At 36.8% G+C, this 22,374-nt stretch overlaps 1 protein-coding gene across 24 annotated transcripts in view; it reads right to left on the reverse strand.

Moving 5' to 3' along the window:
• PBRM1 (polybromo 1) overlaps positions 1-22,374 on the reverse strand; it is a 105,401-nt gene that overhangs the window by 41,676 nt on the left and 41,351 nt on the right. For all 24 annotated transcript variants that reach the window (XM_074313083.2, XM_019724301.3, XM_074313082.2 and 21 more), the window contains 4 exons: positions 16,820-17,096; positions 12,988-13,093; positions 8,657-9,299; positions 5,103-5,314 (listed from right to left, as the gene is read on the reverse strand). In XM_074313083.2, coding sequence (XP_074169184.1) covers positions 5,103-5,314; positions 8,657-9,299; positions 12,988-13,093; positions 16,820-17,096 — 1,238 coding nt within the window. The remainder of the gene's footprint in view (positions 1-5,102; positions 5,315-8,656; positions 9,300-12,987; positions 13,094-16,819; positions 17,097-22,374) is intronic.

The raw sequence follows: 22,374 nt of genomic DNA on the forward strand, positions 1-22,374 counted from the left end.
CAAGGTTCATTCATGTTTGTAGCATTTGTAAGACATTCATTATGTTTTGTGGCTGAATAATATTCTATCGCATGTACGTATATCCATTCATCTGTCGATGGACATGTTTCTGCCTTTTGGCTATTGTGAATAATGCTGTTACAAACACTGGTATACAAGTATCTGTTTGAGTCACTGCTTTCATTTCTTCTGGGTATATACCTAGAAGTGGAACTAATGGATCATATGGTAATTCAATGTTTAGCTTTTTAAAGAATTGCCAAACTGTTTTCCATAGTGGATACACCACTTTACATTTCCACCAGCAATATACGAGGGTTCCTGACAGATACACACAACCACTATCTATTTTCTGGTGTTTTGCTGTCCTTTAATATTCATAAAGTCACCTGAGAGGACGATCCGAAGCAGACTGTAGTTCTCTGATGGCTAGAAATAACTAGTTACAATAACCCTCAGAGTACCCTGCTTCTCTAGCCTTTCCTATTCAGTCCTTTTAGTGCTGACTTCACATTCTATGGCAAAGCACCACTTCTTACCTACTTTCAGTCACTCTGCTGAGAAATATAGTCTCAGTTAGTGCAAAAAAAGAGATATTAACAGGGATGCTCTGACAGCCTCAGAAAGCAGTTCTATGCAGCAGGGCTCCCTTTCCTCTAGTCAGCAAAGGCCCCCATGCTCATGGAATAGGTACAGTGATGGGAAAGGAACAAAAATCTCCTACTATCTTTTTCCTTATGTGGCTCTGCTTTTCTACCATAGGTCTTCTTCATAGATTAAGTCATTGGAAATATTTCCTGGTACTTAAGGATCAGTCAAGGGCAGTGACCAACAGTCTTTAAAATGTCAGTACTGCCTTTTCTCCAGAATGTACCACCATATCAGATAATGGGTTCACATATTATTCTTAACCCACCAAGAAGGCAGGCAGGTTCCATTAAGTTCTTGCTTCTGCACTCATTAAATCTAAGGCCTCAGAGCAATGATTCAGAGCAGACTTAAGTGTGCATCAGAGCAATCTATGTGACTTGTTAAAACATAGATTGCTGGGTTCTACCCTCAGAGTTTCAGAATAGGTAGGTCTGGAGTGGGACCAGAGAATTTGCATTCCTAACAACAAGTTCTCAGATGAGGTTGATGCTGCTTGCCTAGAGGCCATACTTTGTGAACTGCCTTAGGAGCAGTTGTCATTTAATTTTGCATTGACAGGAAAAGTGTCAACTAAACTTAAAAAAAATGCCTATAAAAAATTTTGTCAGTAGAAACAATATGTGTAGTCCCAAACATCATACCCATTATAGCACTGGCTTTTCTGTTTTTTTCTTTCACTGATTTCCATTCTGATGTTTATTATTTCCTCTATTTTGGGTTTGAGTTGCTCTTTGTTTTACAACTTCTTGAGGTGGAAGCATAGATTTTAGATCTTTATTGCTTTCTAATATACATATTTAAAACTATAAATTTTCTTCTAAGGACTGCTTTAGCTATATCCCATGAATTTTAGTATATTGTGCTTTCATTTTCATTAAAGATTTTTTAAATTGCCCTTGTGAAATCTTTGATCCATGGTTAATTAGAAGTAACTGCTTAATTTCCAAATATTTGGGGATTTTCCAGATTTTTTTTCTGTTGCTGATTTCTAATCTTATCCCATTGTGCTCAGAGAACAAACTTGGTATAATTTCAATCCTTTTAAATTTTTTGAAACTTGTTTTACGACCTAGTATATGGTCCATCCGTCTTGACAAGAATGTGTACACCACAGTCACTGGGTGCAGTTTTACACATGTCAGTTACATCAAGTTGGTTGACAGTCCTTATCTCAGGCAGCTCAGGCTGCTGTAACAAAACCCACCATACACTAGATGGCTTAAATGATAAACATTCATTTCTCACAGATCTGGAGACTGGGAACTCCAAGATCAAGGCACCAGAAAATTTGGTGTCTGATGAGAGCCCACTTTCTGCTTTTCATCCACTTGTAATGGCGCTAATTCCATCGTGGTGGCTCCACCCCCTGACCACAGCCAAACTTAATTACTTCCTAAAAGGCCCACCTCCAAATACCATCACATTGGAGATTAGGCTATAACATATGACTTTTGGGGAGGACACAAACATTCAGTCCATAGCAATGCTATTCAAGTCTTCTATATTTTTACTGATTTTTGGTCTAGTTGGTCTATCAATTGCTGAGAAAGGAGTATTGAAACTGTAATTGTTGAACTATTTCTCTTTTCAATTCTGTCCGTTTTTGCTTCATGTATTAAGTGTATATACATTTATAAATACTGCATGTTGCCAATGTCTTGACCCTTTTAACGTTATGAAATATCCCTCTTTATCTCTAGTAAATATTTCTTCTCTTAAAGTCTGTTTTTCTGATATTAATATAGCCACTCCAATTCACTGTTATTATTTTCATGGTATATCTTTCTTCTTTTCATTTCAACCTATTTGTGTCTTTCAATCTAAAATGATTCTCTTACACAGCATATAGTTGGATCTTAGTTTTTAAATTCAGTCTGATAATCTATGCCTTTTGATTGGAGTGTTTAGTCTATTAGCAATATGTAAGGTAATTGTTGATAGACTGAATTCATGCCCGCTATTTTGTTTTTTTATATCTTTTGTCTTTTTGTTCCTCTTTTCCTCCTTTACTGCCCGTCATTTATGTTAAGCAAACATTTTCAGAGTATCATTTTAATTCCTGTGTTGACATTTTTTACTGTTTTTTTAAGTTACATTACAATATGCATCTTTAACTTATTACCATCTACTTCAGGTTAATACTGACTTAATTTCATTAAATATTGCAACTTTGCTCCAATATAGCTTCATTCCTTTGTAATATTACTGTCACATACAGTCATTTCTCACTTAGCATCGTCAATAGGTTCTGCAACTTCAAGCAAAATGACATAATAACAAAACCAGTTTTGCCATAGGTTGCTTGATATAAATAAGTGTTAAGTTTCTATGGCATTTCATCAACATTATAACGAAATGATGCTGAACAAAATGTTATTCAAGAACCTGTTGTACTTACTTCTATAACTATTACATACCTAACAACAGTGTTGTAATCATTCCTTTAAACAGGTAATGTTTTTAAAAGAAATTAAGAAAAGTGAAAAAAATGCAGACATGGTCTTTTACATTTACCTACATATTTACCATTTCTAGTACTCTTCAGTACTTTTTGTAGATTCGAGTTACCATTGGGTGTCATTTTCTTTTGGCCAAAAGCTCTTAAGTATTTTTTTATAGGGAAGATCTGCCAGCAGTGAATTCTCTCAGTTTTTGTTTATCTGGGGATGTCTTATTTCAGCTTTATTTATGAAGGATAGTTTTGCTGGACATAAAAAATTCTTGGTTCAGTTTTTTTCCCCTTTGAATATCATTCCATTGCTATTTGGCCTCTATTATTTCTTACGAGCCATTGTCATATTGTTGTTTTCTTGGACATGATAAGTCATTTTGCTGCTTTCAGCAGTTTGATTATGATGTACCTAGATGTGGTTCTCTTACTTGGTGTTCTTAGAGTTGTATGTTTACATTTTTCATCAAATTTGAGACGTTTTCAGCCATTATATGCTCAAATACTTCTCTCCTTTTCTTTCTCTTCTCTCTTCTGAGAATCCCATTTTAAGTATACAAGGACACATGACATGAAGGGTTGCTCCTAAGTCTGTAGAGCTAAGGGTCAGCCAATGATTTAGGTGAAGACTGTACTCAAGTACCTCAAATCTGTAAGGATTAACCCTCTGATGATTGATCTGTATATGTGGCTTGGGGGATGCATTCAAAGTTGTAAACAACTTTCAAGTATTCCTTGCATTTGCTTTTGTCCAGTTCTCATATCCTTCTTGCACATGCATAGTTTTCTAGTTATCTAAGAATGTGTGAAAAGCTTATCTTAGCCATTCTATGGCTAATATCCAGGACATTCTCAGCCCCACTGTAATCTCAGGCTAGTAAAGCTGCAGGTTTACCCCACTGATTTCTGCATCAATCACTTTCAGCTAGCAAAGAAACAGACACCTCTCACCCCCTGAATGAGTATATCCCCTCTGGCAGCAAAGCCGATGGTTTTTGCAGCCAGTGCTATGCTGGTAAAATTATTCTCACCAACCAGGTTCCTTTCTCTTCTTTTTTGCATATACCATTGCTTATGAAACTTGCTTCAAATCAACTTATTTAGTTTTCTTGCCTAAGGAAAACAATTACCCTAAGGAGCAGATTTGATACTCAAGACTAACATACTGTGTTTCCCCAAAAATAAGACCTAGCTGGACAATCAGTTCTAATGGATCTTTTGGAGCAAAAATTAATATAAGACCCGGTCTAATTTTACCATTATTTAAGATCGGGTCTTACATAATTAATACAATACAGCATAACATATAATATAATATAATATAACGTAATATAATAATACCAGGTCTTATATTAATTTTTGCTCCAAAAGACGCATTAGAGCTGATTGTCAAGCTAGGTCTTATTTCAGGGGAAACACGGCAACTCTTGGAAAATCATGTATTCTAGGTATCGACGTGAATTTGAACTTTATCAGAAATGGTCCAATTTCTTAATAAAGTTCCTACTTCTGGCAAGTGACTCAAACTAACATTTTTAGGTTGACACAATTAAAATAATTTTTTCCCCATTTATGAGTTTCACCCCAAATATCTTATCTGGCCTAGAGCCTGTACGAGGGAAGCCGTGCTGCTGAACAGTGGAGCAGAACCGTGATGCACTCACTGCTAAGAGTGCTATTTAGATCCAGCCAGGCCCCTTAGGTTTTAATCTACCAATAGGTATTAGGAGGTATTAAGTTCCCACACTTGTGAATTAATTGACTCTGTTCCTGAAATATCAGGATAACAGTTGTGTCACATGTAACTTCCAATCTTTTCCAGTATGATGACCAAATTGATAATAATAAAAACATTTCCATCTTACCATGTTCATTTTGAAGGAGGCAACATACCCTGAGTCTTCACTTACACAAACAGGACTCTTCTCCACAGCTAATTATAAGACCAGATAGAAAAGACTATAGTATTTCTTTATATTTAATAAAATGAAAAGAAACCAACCTCTTTTTTCTTCTTCTCGTTTTAGTTTATCTTCCTCTATTTCTTTCGGCAATTTTTCCTTTTTCTCTTTCTCCACATCATTATGCAAATGTTTTGTGGTATAGCTGAGTGCCGGGGACAGAAGGATCTCTCCATTTTTGCAAAGTTCATCCCGAATTTTAATAAAAAACTGCTGAAGTTCTACTGCATCTTCATATATTTCAGAATCTGTCCTATAACAACACCAAGAGTATCTATTGACACACAAGCCATTTCTTTTAAACACCACAATTATTCGTTTAATTCTATTGAATGGTTCTTTAATGTGTTAATTGATATAGTGGTACTTCTGCACAGTTCTAAGAAAGGTATGTCCTTGATATTCACTAGGACACAATCTGAAGAGTCATTTTTCCTTGATGAGCCTCATGCCCACCAGTTTCCTTTTCCCAAAGGCTCGCTCCTAATACAGCTCATGTAAAAGGAAAGGCCTCATACAGTTTCCTGGGGGGAAACATGGCACATGCATCAGTTGATTCTGGCAACAGAAGGGGGCTGCCAGAATCAAGAACTATACTAGGCTCCAATGAGGTGCAACACTTACTTGCATTTAATCTTTGGATTAATTTTTTACTTTCTCTTAACTGAGGGACCAACATATTATATAAAGTGTTAACAAAAGATTTAGGCAATGTCCACTTTCTTCTTTTTGGATTTATATATGATGGTTGCCTAGGCTGGTAGGACTCAGCGAATATTTGACCTAAACTGCAAGCAAAATTATGAAGGACATCCTATAATGGTTATAGGTCTCAAAGTCAGTATTCATTTTAGTTTCCCAGAAATAACTACATAATTCTGAAAAACTAATAGAGGCAACACAGTGAGAGATGGAAAAAAATGATCTGTGTCATACTGAACACTTTTTAAAGACTCTTTCCTCATTTATAAAATTAGAGGACTGGGCCAAATCAAATTCAGAATTTGGACTAGAAGAAATTTTATTACTATCTCTAATCCACTGTGATATGAGTGAGGAAGGCTTAAATATAATTCTATTAACTAAGAATACCACGGTCTGAAAAATTATTCACAGAGGTAACTGCAGACGAAGTGTTAGCGGAAGTCATGGAGACATTCTGGTCAGGGGAACGTGGCAGGCAATCGAGTCCAGTCAGCTGCCTGCTAACACTCACTACTAGAGCATCAAATTTTAGCAGTCTGCAGAATGATTCTCCTCATCAGGAAAGGTGAACTGGCAAACAATCTGAAAACACTGCCAATAACAACCAAAATGGATGTTTATAGAAAGCTCTTAAAATTTTTTTCAGGTTATAGAAATATTAATGCTTACAGGAAAGTAATAAAAATAAAACTGGCCAAAGAAGAAACTCCTACAACACTATTTTGATGCATGTTTTCTGAATAGAAATATCTGAAGGCTGTCCACTTAAAATTAAAACTCACTTTATAATAGTTTACAATTTTAAGTATAAAATTAAAAGTGAAATCATACTTTTGGTAATACATGTTACAATGAAAGGGCAGATTTATAATTCCATCACGTCATGTGATTTAGTAATGGAAGTTTTGTACAGAGCCATTAAACGTCTGACATATCCTTTCTGTTTTATTTATTTAAACAAATTAAATGAAGAATTTGTTAACCTAAGAGACTAGGTGTTTTCTGCATGTGCAAGAACAAAACCTCAAGATGGAAAAAGAAATAACTCTTATAATACCAGCATGGGCCAGGGAGCTGTGTCCTACACAACTGGACTGAGAAACAACAGCTTGAACTGGAGTGGTGGGGGAGGCAGATGAAGGGAGGGGAGGTAAAAAAACACCAAAACACTCATGTCACCTATATAAGATAAACAGAGTTGCTAATAATCTAAGAGACAAATGTACTTTGAAAGACTCACAGAAATAACCCCCAAATGTACTGATGTACTGGGGACTGGGGTGGGGAGTGACTTTAGACTTAAGGACTATTTAAGTAACTTAGAATAAGAACAGAAATCTAAGTCCATGAAAGCAGGGTTTGTCTGTTTTGCCTACTGGTATATTCAATGCATCCAGATAATGCTCACAACTAGTAACCACTCAATAAACGTTTGTTGAATAAATGAAAATAATAAATTAATACAGACTTTGACTGCAAGATGACCCTCCTCCTGTCTATCTTTTTATTTCTATTACCAATGTTGAAGAATAAGGACCATTTCCTAAATGTGTCACTCAAGGGTCTCGCCAATTTGACCCCAATTCCACCCGTCGCTTGAACACACCATATTCATTTTCTAACCCTATGCCTTTACTCATACTACTTGCCTTATGTGAATCCCATCCATTCTCCCATTCCTCCCTGATGCCGCAAGTCTTTTTAGAACTCTAGTGGAGAGTTCTTTACTCCACCATCTTTACTAAATATCAAGTTATATGTTGTCTCATGCTTGGAATTATTTTTCCCTAAGCAGAGGTCCTATCCCAATTGTCAGACTTCAATCTCTTAGAGCACAGAGATCAAGCCTTATCATCTGTAGTTGTGCTCCATGATTGGTATCTTGATGACTGTCTCAGTCCTAGCCCTGTACAGTGGGAACAAGATGAGCCACCACATTTACTAGTCATGTGACTTCGGGCAACTTCTCTGTGCACTTTTTCACATGCAAACTGGGAAGATTATCATTTACCCTGAATGGTTATAAAGGTTAGTGGTCATCTACATCAAGTGCTTACTTAGCAAGGTGATTTACAAAAAGCAGATGCTTAACAGGAACAGCAAACATTACTATTAATTTTTCTTTCAAGATCCAGAGCAAATGCAGGCATCACAGATTCCCCAACTGGAATTACTCCACACCAACTGCCGAAAAGTGTAGCTCTCAGCATGATAGACTGTAAGCTCCAAGAAGGTAGAGTCTGTAACTTTAATTTTTTATATTCCCCCATGTGAGTCCAAGAGCTCACAGAAGACACATTGTAATTGCTGAACTGAAACTGTTTTAACAGCCGAGTACACTATTGTGTGGCAAAGATATACCATAAATCAAATTGAAAAGGAATTTAAGTTTGATGGAAATTTAAATTTGATTGCTTCTTTGAGAACATTTAATGTCTGCAGAAAGCACCTAAAGTGAAAAATCTGAGATTGAAAAATAAGTCTTTTTAGGTATTTGAAATAGTGATCAAATTTAAATGTCAAACCTCAGATTACTACCGTAGAACTATTTTAATTTTTTAAAGCATGCTTGAATTCAACTCAAACTTTAAAAGAAAATCGTTACTATTTCTAATTATAAACTTTTTATCCGTTAAAAATGTTTTGTGAAACGCTATATTTTAAGAGTTTATGCTTTTCAACAGATCTTCAACTTTGTTTTACTCCCTCTTCTCATTAGTCCTAATCTAGACGCTTTCTCTCTAGAAGTTTTGGCTATTTAGAATTCAAACTAGCGCCCCATCAACTATAATCATGTACCTAAGATAAAACAGTACATCAGAGCAGAATTTTCTTCTGTTTTGCATTAAATATCACACTTTCTCAAAAAGAAACGGCTTTGAAAACATACCGATTCATCCTTCTTGCCCTTTCCAATACTTCAAACATGTGCTCTTGAAATAAATCAAGACGCCGGTAGCGATTATTTTCAACATTTTTCCTAATTATGTCAAAAGTAAGAGGAGGTTTGTTTGGAAAGTTGGGATCCACAGCAGGAATTTCTGCCAAGGAATCACTATAGCATCTTCCCTCATCATCCTGATGACTCATGACAGACACAAAAAGATTGTGGATAAGCTCTTGAATCAGCAAGGTCACATTTGGGACATGAGAGTCCTCATCTCCCTCTAGGTCACGCCGAGTTTCAAGCAGGACTTTGTGTAGGACAAGGGCATCTTTGTAGATCAAAGACTCAGGCTCATTGTATGTACAGGCATTGTTAAACATCATGACGAAGTCCTCAACCATGGAGTCTATATCTTGGTATTTGTTGGCCATCATGTGACTTCGAATTTTTTCCATGTCCATTGGCTTTTTAATGGTCAGATAGTAGTCAGGCAGCTCAGATCTGGAGGGAAGCCTCAGAAATATGGCACTGAGGCGGCGACCCCTCTTATCAGTATAGTTTTTTACAGCTTCATAGACTTCATTTAGCTTCTGCTGCATTGGAGTCATGTATTTTGATTTTTTTGGAGAAATGCCACTCTTTCTACCTAAAAAAAGAGATTTAATGTTAAATAGATAAAATGAAATAAATGAACTTAAATTTGTCTGTTTATTTGGTACAATGGGACTATGCCAAATGATTTGTGAAACACAGTAATTAGCGTATCTCTAGTGAAATATATCCTATTGACAAAGAAGGAACTGTAAAACAACTTTAAAACTGTTTTCAGTAATCATATGTTTGGTGGGCGAGTAAGTACTGTTGAGATAGTTGTGAATAAGACAAAATAAAGAAAATAAGTAGTTATGTGACATTCTAATTCTATCACCTGTGATATCCTTGAGAACTGAGAGTTTCATCACAGGTGAAAAGAGAGATGCAGATGTTAAAACAGAGGATACTGAATAAAAACCTTGTAGCCTTAAATCGTAATTGAGAGTATCAGTATAAACTCAGGATGTATTTTATCTTTAAATATAACATACACACACACACACACACACACACACACACACACACACACTTTCCTAAGTCTGGATACCTCTATATAGTTTTGACTATATAGACTTAAGTTTTAAAATACTGATTTCAAATACTAATGTCAATAGCTCCTTGGCAAATGGCCGATTCCCAGTCAGCACAAGAAGAGCCTGGTACGTCTTGAAACACTAAACAGTAAAGAACCTATCAATGACTTCTTACCAGGGTAATGTGAAAAGAACATGGGGGGGGAGGGGAGGAGTAGGGAGAAAAGATGGAAGGATGGAGGGGGGGAGGGGGAGGGCGAGGGGGAGGGCGAGGGGGAGGGCGAGGGGGAGGGCGAGGGGGAGGGCGAGGGGGAGGGCGAGGGGGAGGGCGAGGGGGAGGGGGAGGGCGAGGGGGAGGGCGAGGGGGAGGGCGAGGGGGAGGGCGAGGGGGAGGGCGAGGGGGAGGGCGAGGGGGAGGGCGAGGGGGAGGGCGAGGGGGAGGGCGAGGGGGAGGGCGAGGGCGAGGGGGAGGGCGAGGGCGAGGGCGAGGGCGAGGGCGAGGGCGAGGGCGAGGGCGAGGGCGAGGGCGAGGGCGAGGGCGAGGGCGAGGGCGAGGGCGAGGGCGAGGGCGAGGGCGAGGGCGAGGGCGAGGGCGAGGGCGAGGGCGAGGGCGAGAGACAGACACACACACACACACACCCCAGCATTCAGCCCGGGACATGAGCACAATAAGGGCAATGGGTTAAAAGTAGCAATATGTTTAAATCTAGTAGTTCTTAATGAAACATAAAAATGAAAAAAACAATGGGGTACATCCTGGAAGACACTAGTAAACCAATGCATTATTCTGAAAACTGGTCAATAAAGGGGAAAGAAGCCTAGGTTTTATCCTTTCAAAAAACAACCAAAAACTCTACCACCGGGTAATGAAATATTGGATAAGGCAGTTTCTCTATATAGAAATACTTCAGCTAGTAAATGAGCAAGCAGTGACAACATTAAACTATTACTACTTTTACATCTCTTTAATGAGTTAACGTAGTGAACATCAATAGCTATTAGCATAACAGAAACAACCAGATATCACATGGGCTTTTCTGCCAAAGGGAGATGACTAGGATCAAATCTAAGTCTAAATCTGATCCAGTCTCCGGCTCCAACTACCAATTTATAGGAAATAAAAAGGACAAAAGAACATGTTAAACTACAGCAAAATGACATAATTAGCAAAACCCAGGCTGGAAAACTATGGTACAAACCCACTTTCTTTAACAAATAAACTGCGAGGGAAAAAATACAAAGAGAGATGGAGGGGAATTTAAAGCTTAAAAGAAGCATCAATCAAATGCAACCTGTGGACTTTCTCTGGATTCTACCTCACCCGAACACTGCACCAAGGCACAATGAAACGTTAAGTGTAGAAAACCTACTAAAAAGCATCCTTGCCTAGCTGAAATGGAATCTATTCAAGCCTTTAGAATTAACTTCCATTTACAAGAAATAAGGGGAATAAAGGAAAAAGTTAACTGATACCACAAAGAAGTGAACTGACTAATCCAGAATTTAGGACTATAAATGAAAGTGATCTGGTTCCTAAAGAGTCAAAGTCATGAGGATAAAAAAGGAGGGAAACTGCTCTAGATTATGAGTTTAAGGGTATAACAATCAAATGTAATATACAGAACTTAATTGGATCCTGATTTGAAGAAACTAACTGTAAAAGTACATTTGTCAGACAATCAGTAAAATTTAAAATTTGTCAGGTATTAGATGAACGAAGAAACTAAGAAATTGCTAATTCTGTTAGGTGTGATAATGACTTCATGGTTATTTAAGAAAATACAGTTGACCTGTGAACAACATGGGTTTGAACTGCACGGGTGCACTTATACATGGATTTTTTTTCCCCAATAAATATACAGTTGGCTCCCTGTATCTCCAATTTTCTAATTCGTGAATTCAACCAACCTCAGACTGAAAATAGTATTTTTGATCCCAAGATGGGGATCTGAATATGTGGGCTCATTTAAGTTATACAAGGAGTTTTGGCACATGCCCCTAACCCCCAAGTTGTTCATAGGTCAAGCGTATCTGCATATTTGAAAGATGCAAACTGAACTATGTAAACACGACTGGATTTTCTTTAAAAGAATTTAAAACAAAGAAAAGAGAAAAAAGGGGATATCAGAAATAAGTATGCCACAATTTTGATAATGCTGAGTAACAGGTATAATGTACAGAAGTTCACTGTACCATTCTTTATATTTGTATGTGTTTGAAATTTTCCATAATATAGAGAAACGAAAAAGGAATTAACATTAAAATCTCCTCTACCTGAACTTAAAAAAATTTATGTGTATTTACGTATATTTAAACAGTTACTGTTAAATTACCTATTTATCTATTTATTGATCAATCGATCTTTAGTTTCCTAACTCAATTTATAGAATTAGATCTAGTTTTAAAAGGCATTGTGTCTCTAAAAAGAGGAAGGGTTTCATTCCTGCAAACCTCCTGTATACTTTTATAGTTTCATGAAAAGATAAATACCTTAACAAGAAGGAATCATCACTTAGTAGTCATACCCAAAGCTATTGTAAAATTCAGCTTACAGTCATTTCATATAAAAAAAGCAGGGTCAGTTTGATTTTCCCCCTTTCAGCAAATATGGCTCTAAAAAATGTACGACAACACCACTATCATTTGTTGGCATTTACTTCATTTATGTATTTTAAATAAGGCAGAAACTTCTTGTTTAGCCCAATGATATTATTTCACTGTCTTCTCTCCCCTCAGTTTTGAATAAAACTACCACCCACAGACCACACACAAGACAGCTGAATTAATTTCCAGTACAGCGGCTCGGCATCTCTAACCTCTCAAATTCTATCTAGGAGAAGCTGCTGGGATTCATTTTTAATTCTAGTCATCAGCAAACACACACACACACACACACACACACACACACACACACAAAATCTGACACTATATTCTTCTAGGCATTGTATGTAGAAAAAATATCTATTCTTACTATTTAACATTTACAAAATGGCCAATGCACTCAAGAAAATTAGCAAAACCATTGATGGTATATTGTATTCCCACAGTTTAACTACTTAAAATACAGAATGCTTGAGAGAAGGGAAGAAACTCCATGCTGGTGTGCAAATTCAAATACATTCACCAATTAATTAAACATTATTTCAGCAAATCAGTAATTTGTCCTTGATAAACTAAACTGAATAACAAAGTATGAAGCTGCCTTACTCAGCTTGAGTTTGGGAGAAGCCATGTCATCATCATCAGGTAGTGGGCCCAGCTCTTTCCTTTTATCCTTGAGTAACTTCTCCAGGATGTGCGCATCGTTGTATACCTATATTCCATAAATGTATTTAAAATTATTCTCTAAAACACTTCCTATTGAAATATAATATATACATCCATAAAGAAGTTTGAAAAACACAGGTTAGAACAGTTTGGAACTAAACAAATAAAGCTTGAGAACATTACTGAGCAACAAAATTACATCTCTGTGAGGAAGGCCTAAGCCTCAATTTGTTTGTTGTTTAAGCTTTCCAGGTGATTCTCACACTTTACGCAGACATGAACGATAAAGTCTGAGAACTACTATAGTAGAATCATTTCAAGTTTCTACAGAAGTTTTGAAACATATTTACACGTATTGTTTTCTTCATAAATTTCTACTGGACCCTCAAAGAAGCAGACTTAGCTCAATGAAAATTAAAAATACCTGATAGTCAAAAACTCCAGGAGGAGGGAAGGCTCCTAAGCTCATTTTACAGGGCCACCAATACCCTGATTTCAAAACCAGACAAAGACATCACACACACACAAAAAAAACTATAGGCCAATATCCCTAATGAACATAAATGCAAAAATCCTCAACAAAATATTAGCAAATCAAATTCAGCAATACATTAAAAAGATCATACACCACAACCAAGTGGAATTCATTCCTGATGTGCAAGGTTGGTTGAATATCTACAAATTAATTAATGTGATACACCACATAAACAAAATGAAAAATAATCATATGGTCTTATCAATAAGATGCAGAAAAAGCATTTGACAAAATCCAGCATCCATTTATGACAAAACCTCTCAGCAAAGTGGGAATAGAAGGAACGTATCTCAACATAATAAAGGCCATATTTGAAAAGCCCACAGCTAATATACTCAATGGGGAAAAGCTAAAAGCATTCCCCTTAAGATCAGGAACAAGACATGGATGCCCACTTTCACCACTTTTATTCAACATAGTACTGGAATGGAAGTTCTAGCCACAGCAATCAGACAAGAAAAAGATATTAACAGGCATCCAAATTGGAAAGGAGGAAGTAAATCATTATTTGCAAATAACATGATACTTTATATAGAGAACCCCAAAGATTCCACCAAAACACTATTAGAACTGATGAATTTAGTAAAGTAGCAGGATACAAAATTAATATTCAGAAATTGGTTGCATTTCTACACATCAATAACGAACTATCGGAAAGAGAAACTAAGAAAACAATCCCATTTACAATGGAATAAAAAAAAAGTTAGGAATAAACTTAACCAAGGAAGTAAAAGACCTGTCCTCATAAAATTGTAAGATATTCAAGAGAGAAATTTAAGATACAAATAAATAGAAACATATACCACGTTCATGGAAAAGAAGAATAGTTAAAATATCCATAATACCCAAAGCAACATATAGGTTCAACACAATCCCTATCAAAATACCAATGGCATTTTACACAGAACTAGAACAAACAATTCTAAAATTTATATGGAATCATAAAAGACGCCAAATAGTCACAGCAATCCTGAGAAATAAGAACAAAGCTGGTGGTATCATGCTACCTGATATCAAATTATACTACAAGGCTATAGAAATCAAAACAGCATGGTACTGGCATAAAAAGACACATAGATCAATGGAACATAACAGAGAGCCCAGAAATAAATCCATGCCTATATGGTCATTTAATCTATGAAAAAAGAAGCAAGAATTTACATTGGGGTAAAGACAGTCTACTTAATAAATGGTGTTGGGAAAACTGGACAGATACATGAAAAAAGAAATGAAACTGGACCACCTTCTTACACCATATACGAAAATAAACTCAAAATGGATTAAAGACTTAAATGGAAGACCTGAAACCATAAAACTCCTAGAAGAAAATATAGGAAGTAAACTCTCAGAGATTATCCTTAGTAATATTTTTACTGATATATCTTCTAGGGCAAAGGAAATAAAAGAAAAAAATAAACAAATGGGACTACATCAAACTAAAAAGTTTTTCACAGCAAAGGAAACCATCAACAAACAAAAACACATCCTATTGAATGGGAGAAGGTATGTGTCAATGACACATCTGATAAGGGGTTAATATCCAAAATTTATGGAAAACTCATACAACTCAATGCCAAAAAATCAAACAATCCAATTAAAAAATGGGCAGAGGACCTGAAGAGACATTTCTCCAAAGAAGACATACAGATGGCCAACAGACATATGAGAAGATGCTCAACGTCACTAATCATCAGAGAAATGCAAATAAAAACCACAATGAGATACTATCTCACTCCAGTCAGAATGGCTATCATGAATAAATCAACAAACAACTAGTGCTGGTGTGGATGTGGAGATAAGGGAACCCTCATGTATTGTTGGTGGGATGGCAAATTGGTGCTGCCACTATGGAAAACAGCATGGAGGTTCCTCAAAAAATAAAAAATAGAACTACTTATGACCCAGCAATTCCACCCCTGGATATTTATCCAAAGGAATCCAAAATACTAATTCGAAAAAATATATGCACCCCTATGTTTACTGCAGGGCTATTCACAACAGCCAAGATATGCAAACAATTGAAATGCTCAACAACAGACGACTGGATAAAGAAACTGTGGTACATTTATAGAATGTAGTATTACTCTGCCATAAAAAAGAATGAAATCTTACCATTTGCAACAACATGGATGGACCTAGAGGATATTATGCTACATGAAATAAGTCAGACAGAAAGACAAATACCATATGATCTCACTTATATGAGGAATCTAAAACTAAATAAATAAATAAAAACAAAAAAAAACCCTCCAAGTTCATAGATACAGAGAACAGATTGGTGGTTGCCAGAGGTGAGGGTTGGGTGAAATGGGTGAAGGTGGTCAAATGGTACAAACTTCCAGGTATAAAGTAAATATCATAGGGATATAAGATACAGCATGGTGACTACAGTTAATAATACTGTATTATATATTTGAATGTTGCTGAGAGAGTAGATCTTAAAAGTTCTCATAAGAAAACAAATTTTGTAACTATGTATGGAGAGCAATGTTAACTAGACTTACTGTTATTATTTCACTATATATATATATATATATATATATATACACACACACACACATATAGTGCAAATATCCAATCATGTTGTATACCAGAAACTAATAAATGTTATATGTCAATTATACCTCAATGAAAAAGTAAAGGATATGAAATAGAAAAAGTCTCAAGAATGTATCTTAGCTACACTGATAAAAAAACTGAAAATCAAGACCCTTCATAACAAAATCAATTATTTAGAGGTGCATTTATGGGAATATTCTCATTCTTATATAATCATACCACTTTATGGAAAATCCTTGAAAGAAGTATGGCTATTGAGGATAGTAATAACAATGATGAAAGATTTTAATACCATTTGATTTCATTTGAGTGCTTATTCGAATAGTAGGCACGATGCCACATGCTCTGTACACATTATCTCATTTAAATCCTGTTACAGCCCTGATGCATGCAATATTATTATTCCCAACTTACAGATGAGAAAAATGAGGCTTAGAAAAGATAAGCTACATACACAGGGAATGGCAGAGCAGGATTCAAATCTAGGATTACAGAGTATGAACTTTTAACCTTTATAATGTACTGCCTCCCATTTGAAACAATTACGAATAGACAAAATAGTAAGCTAGTCACTGAGAACAACCTAAGTTAGGCGTCTGGACCTGTCTCTCAAAATGCATTATTGCATGAGCATCCAGAAGAAAACGTGTCTGTGCCTGGATTCCTGCTCGTCCGTACCTGGGAGCCCTCCTCGTTATAGTGCCTGGCATTGCGGAACATCAGTTTCATGTCTTCTATCATCCCTTCTTCCCCTGCGTATTTGTCATTGCGGATGTTATGCTCAATTATTTTCAAGTCCATTGGCTCCAAGATAATTTTATAATAATCAGGATAGTCCTTTTTGGATGGTTTAACCATAAACAGATCACAAAGTCTTCTGCCTGAACCTGGCTCACGAGCTTCAAGAACAACATTGAATAAGATTTTCATTCGCTGCTTTCTTATGTTCTTTTTACTGTCAAGAGGGGAGGTAGAAAAGGGGAAAAATGAGAACAGATTCAGTTTTGTTTTTTTTTAATACAAGGATGAACGTGAAATGAAACAAATTAATCGCTTGGGCAGGTGCTTCATAACAATTACAATTTATTGATTACATATGCCACAAACACATAAACATGCTGGAAGCTAAAAGCAAATATTAGGAAAATTTCCAAATGTGGCAGGAGCAGCCAATGAATACCAAACAAACCTGTTTAAAATATTTATGAAATTCAATGCTTGAAGATCCTATCTGACAGCCAAAGAAAACGAAATCTTATCAACTGAAATATATTTCTTGTTTTTAAGAATAGAACAAAAATGGAGTGAAATTGATTCCCTACAGCTTTTAACAGTCCTCATTAAAAAACAAACAAACAAAAGAAAACCAAAAACCAAACCAAACAAAACCCAACAAACACACATGCAAAAAAGTGTTCCATCTAAGACAACCACTTTGAACACCTGTATATCCTGATTACCAGAAAACAAAGGGAGGCTGTCTGCCAGACTGGTGTCTCTATAGCAGGTACGAGTCTCTTGCATTTATTCTGTCAGGATCAGTCTCTGATCCCTCCCTCCATCAGCATTATTACACAACCCCAACCTAGTTTAAAGAATAAGTGGTTCATCTGAGCTCTTGAGTAAATTTTCATCCTTGAGTGTGAATCCCTGTATTATTTTCCAAATTCCACCAGTTAGACATGATGCTAACAAACATGTGAGTAGTGTGGAACAAAAAACAAGGGACCATAGATTAGAACCTGAATTAAAATGGGGCCCATGAGGGGCGAACGGGTGGCTCAGTTGATTAGAGCACGAGCTCTGGGCAATGGGGCTGCCGGTTCAATTCCTACATGGGCCAACGAGCTGCGCCCTCCGCAACTAGAATGAAGTCAATGAGCTGCCGCTCAGCTTCTGGGTCGCCAGACGGCTCAGTTGGTTGGAGCGCGGGCTCTCAATCACAAGATTGCCAGGTGGACTCCCGCAGGGGATGGTGGGTTGCGCCCCCTGCAACTAACAACTGGACCTGGAGCTGAGCTGCGCCCTCCACAACTAAGATTGAAAGGACAACAACTTGACTTGGAAAAGTCCTGGAAGTACACATTGTTCCCCAATAAAGTCCTTTTCCCCTTCCCCAATAAAATCTTTAAAAAAAGGGGGGGGGGCATGAGAACATACAGGCTAGTCTCCTAATCGTTGTGGAAAACCGCCTGAGAGAGGCGAAATGGCCTGCCTAAGGAGAGTTGCCCAGTGAGCAAGTAGAAGAGATGATCTTTAATATGATTTCTGGCTCACTGTTATGTCTTCAGGACACTGATAAAGAAATTCTAGGCAGACTTGAACCGGCAGTATCCAAGTGAACAGACAAGTAGGTAATAAACAGAAATGAAGAAATAAAAAGAAAATGAAGACTTAATGACTTCATTTCTACTTAACAGATACTTACTAAGATCCCATAATGTAGCACTTAGAGGTAAATATTTTTTATCTGTTTCCTATCTTATAAAGGGAAGGCAGCTCATTCCTGAAGCAAATTATGTGACTGTATGGGTCTAAGTCTAGTCCTCTGACCACTCGCTCTACTGCTGGGTCCTGAAGAAGCCAAAGGCCAGATATTTTCTCTTGCAAGTTCCAACTATGCTTAAACCCCCACCCCCAAACAAAAACAAACAAACAAAAAACCCCAAAGAATAACAACAGATGAGAAAAGAAAAGTCTATCCTTAAGTCAAGAATTTAAACTCTCAGAAATGTGTGTCTTCCGAGCATCACGGAGCTCAAGGCAACCTGAAAGTGATCCTATTAGGAGAGAAAAAGACCCCCGTTTCCTAGGATTGGGATCATCCCTGCCATTTTCTCCTCTCAGTGTTTTTGTGTCTCTATGTCAAGTAAGTGATTATTAGATGATGGTCATACAGAAAAAGTTTCATCTAGTGGAAACGATTATATTTCTCCAAAGAGGCATCCTGGGGCAATGAAGTGAGAGGAAGTTCTCTCTCTCTGTCTAGGACTTTAGCAAGTGGATAATGGAAAAGTAACTTGGGACAAAGCTCCAAAACCACAGAGTTCCACGTCTAGTCAGAGATTAGAACACAGATGACTTTAACTATCAGGAAGTCTCTAAAGAAAAATCTTACAACCTGATTTGATTATCACAGAACACTTAAAACTACTAAAGTCAGATGTGGTTTCTTTAGGTCTCACTTGTGGGGGCTGAAGTTCAAAAGGAAGACTCAGAAATTCAATTTTCAACTTCTGAGTTTAAAAGATCTCTTCAATAATGAATGAAATCAACTCAAAATGAGATCACTCCTCATTCCAGGAATACCAAGCAGAACAATTCAACTGAGGCCCCTCCCTGGATCAAAAGGAGATCAACACTGTTTGCTTCCTAGTTCCAGCACACCACTCCCAATTACCGTTTGGCTTTTCTGCATGAATCTACAAATACTCACCTGAGAGTGGGTCTAGGACAGATTTTTATGAAATTTTTTAAAAAGGAAGAAAATCTTTCAACTAAAATTTAGGGGAAATGCCAAAAAGTAAAAGAACGGTGAGTGGTCCATTCTCCAACTTGAATAACTCTGACACTAGGCAGCTTTGAATGGGACACACTCAAAATGTCAAATCTAATTTTAAGAAACCACTGTAATAACTGAAATTTACTATTTTAGGTTTTACATTACTAATAGTACCCTTTTTCTATTTGTATCAATCATTCACACTTTAAGAGAGTGATGTGTAACTGGTTTCCATCCTCAAAGGCAAGCAACTTTTGTTAGTAGGGTAACTTAAGATCTTTGAACCAATTCAGTTTTATTATTTTGTTTACATTTTCCCAGGTCCTTATGTTGCCTTTGAGACTGAGAACTACTGGCCCATTACTTTTAACCTGGCTGCCGGAAAAAAAGCAGAGCTAAACTTCTTACTTTTTTATAGTAACTGTATTAGATTGGATGGCTGGTTCATCTGCTTTCTTTTTCCAAACCTTACTATATCTGACTCTTGAAAGTAACTTCAAATACTTTTTGAAATTAGATAAACTCTACATTACAAAAAGACAGCTATCATATTCCCCTATTTGGTATTTTTTGGTTACTGTTTTCACTTTACTTTCAGATTCTTGCTAGAAGCCCTCTATGCATCCTACTGCTCTTCCTCTCTCAGACTAACTGTAAAGTTTGTTTCTTCTTCCCCATTATGGGAAAGGTGCATAAAATTGAATCCCAGACCTCGTAAGTGGTATACTCAATCTTCTTATTTTAATCCGTACATTTGAACATAGTAAAGTAAAATACATCTTAAGGGAGTTCAAAACCAGGGCTGTTTATTACTGTGCACTTAAGGGGATGCCAATTCAGATCACAGACACTGTTATAATAAACATACGATTCTAGAATTTTACAGGAGACAGTCCATAAACGGTCCGTGCTAACAAAAGCAGTATATTACAGCAATTTTCCAACAAATGAGTCAAGTTTCTTGAGAAATGGGTGCTTCTTCTACTTTGCACAAAGATTATTAGCTAATAAAGGCTCTGTTCTGAATCCCTGATTTTCTAGGACCATCAACATCATCCCCGACTCCCCCAAAAAAACACCCCAAAAAACAAACTAACAAAAACCCCAAAGAATAACAACAGATAAGAAAAAAAAATCTATCCTTAAGTCAAGAATTTAAACTCTCAGAAATGTGTCTTCCAAGCATCCAGCCTGAAACACTGGATTTACTGTCACTTTTTGCTTCTCTTCGTTTATCACCAAGTTTTAGAGCACCTCCATAGCCCTTCTAGATCTGATCTTTCAATTCTTCACGCCAGTGTCGGTCCTAAGCCTCATACTTTGTGGTTGATCACTTTCTCAAATGTCCTCATGATTATTCTTCCCCTGAAGCTATTATTTATTATTATGTGTATTTCTATATATACTCACAAAAGTCCTACTTATAGTTACAGCTGACACGTGTATCATATGCCAGTGACTGCACTGAGAACTATATATACATTGTCATTTAATCCTCAAACTTTGACAACCAGGTACAATCATTATCCCAACTTTGCATATGTAAAAACGGAGGCTTAGAGGGGTCAAGTGAATACCTAACACCATAAAGTGAGTAATCAGAACTGAGATTTGAATTAGCTGATCACCAGGCTGCTAATTTTTATCACGTCCTTCCCTTTTCCAAGTTAGCGCTTACCAGGAGCCTCTCTAATCAAAGTCAACTCTGTTCATGGACTTCAAGGTATCCCAGCATTTAACTCCCTGGACCTAGAGCTTCAGTGGTGCCTGCTGTTAAGCTAAGTAAACACAAAGGTTCTTTCTTTTACAAGGCTTGCCACATTTCATCTTCAAGTGTTCAAGGAATAAAACCTTTTTATTCATCTTTTCTAATGTATTTTCCTAGACTTGTAACATCTGACTAAAAACAAATGAACTCTACCGATTTCAAACCTTGACGTCAACAGAAACTACTTCCAGAAAATAATCAGAGCTGTATTTATTGAGTATTTACTGCATCTAGGTTCAGTTCTAAGGGCTTTAAACATATTAACCAATTGGGTCCTCACAGCAATCCAATGTAGGTACTGTCATCAACTCCTTGTTCAGATGAAGAAATTGAGATGAGGTTCAGATCACAGAGTTAATAAGAACTGTGATTTGAACTTGGGGAGTTAGGGTCTAGAACTTGGGGCGATAACACTACTCCATGATGCCCTGCATTTCTATTTCTACTACTACCCAGAGTCGGTGCCATACACCATGAATGATATAAAAGAAATACACCCCATGGTCTTTAAAAAAAATGTTACTAAGGAAACTTTTCTTAAGGAAAATATTAGGAAGACTATGATGATAACAGTAATTTTGTAGGCTGGACTACATACGGTAGCAAAACACAGACAAGTTTAGAACACCTAACTTTCAAGGAAAAGCATGGTAGGGAAATCATGCAACATTTCTATACAACTATACAATTGTGTACCTTACGTCATTATTTTAGTACATAGTTTCATTTGTTTTCAACCTGCCTCTTTTCCTGGCCAATAAGTTCTTGGCAGGTGAGGCGATGACTGAGAATTCTCCTTTATGACCTGTAAGAGCAGAGTCTGGTGTTCTGTAAGCAACTGACACTCCACGAATGCCAGATGACAAAGGAAAAAAATAAAAGCAACCACAAAATGATTACTAGGACTATAACTTAGCAACTCATAGACTGTTTTTAAAATCCTAAGTAACATACAAAAGAATG

The sequence above is a fragment of the Rhinolophus sinicus genome, chromosome 5 (assembly GCF_057876585.1).
Source record: "Rhinolophus sinicus isolate RSI-liver-muscle chromosome 5, RSI-T2T, whole genome shotgun sequence".
In the NCBI taxonomy this organism is placed as follows: Eukaryota; Metazoa; Chordata; class Mammalia; order Chiroptera; family Rhinolophidae; genus Rhinolophus; species Rhinolophus sinicus.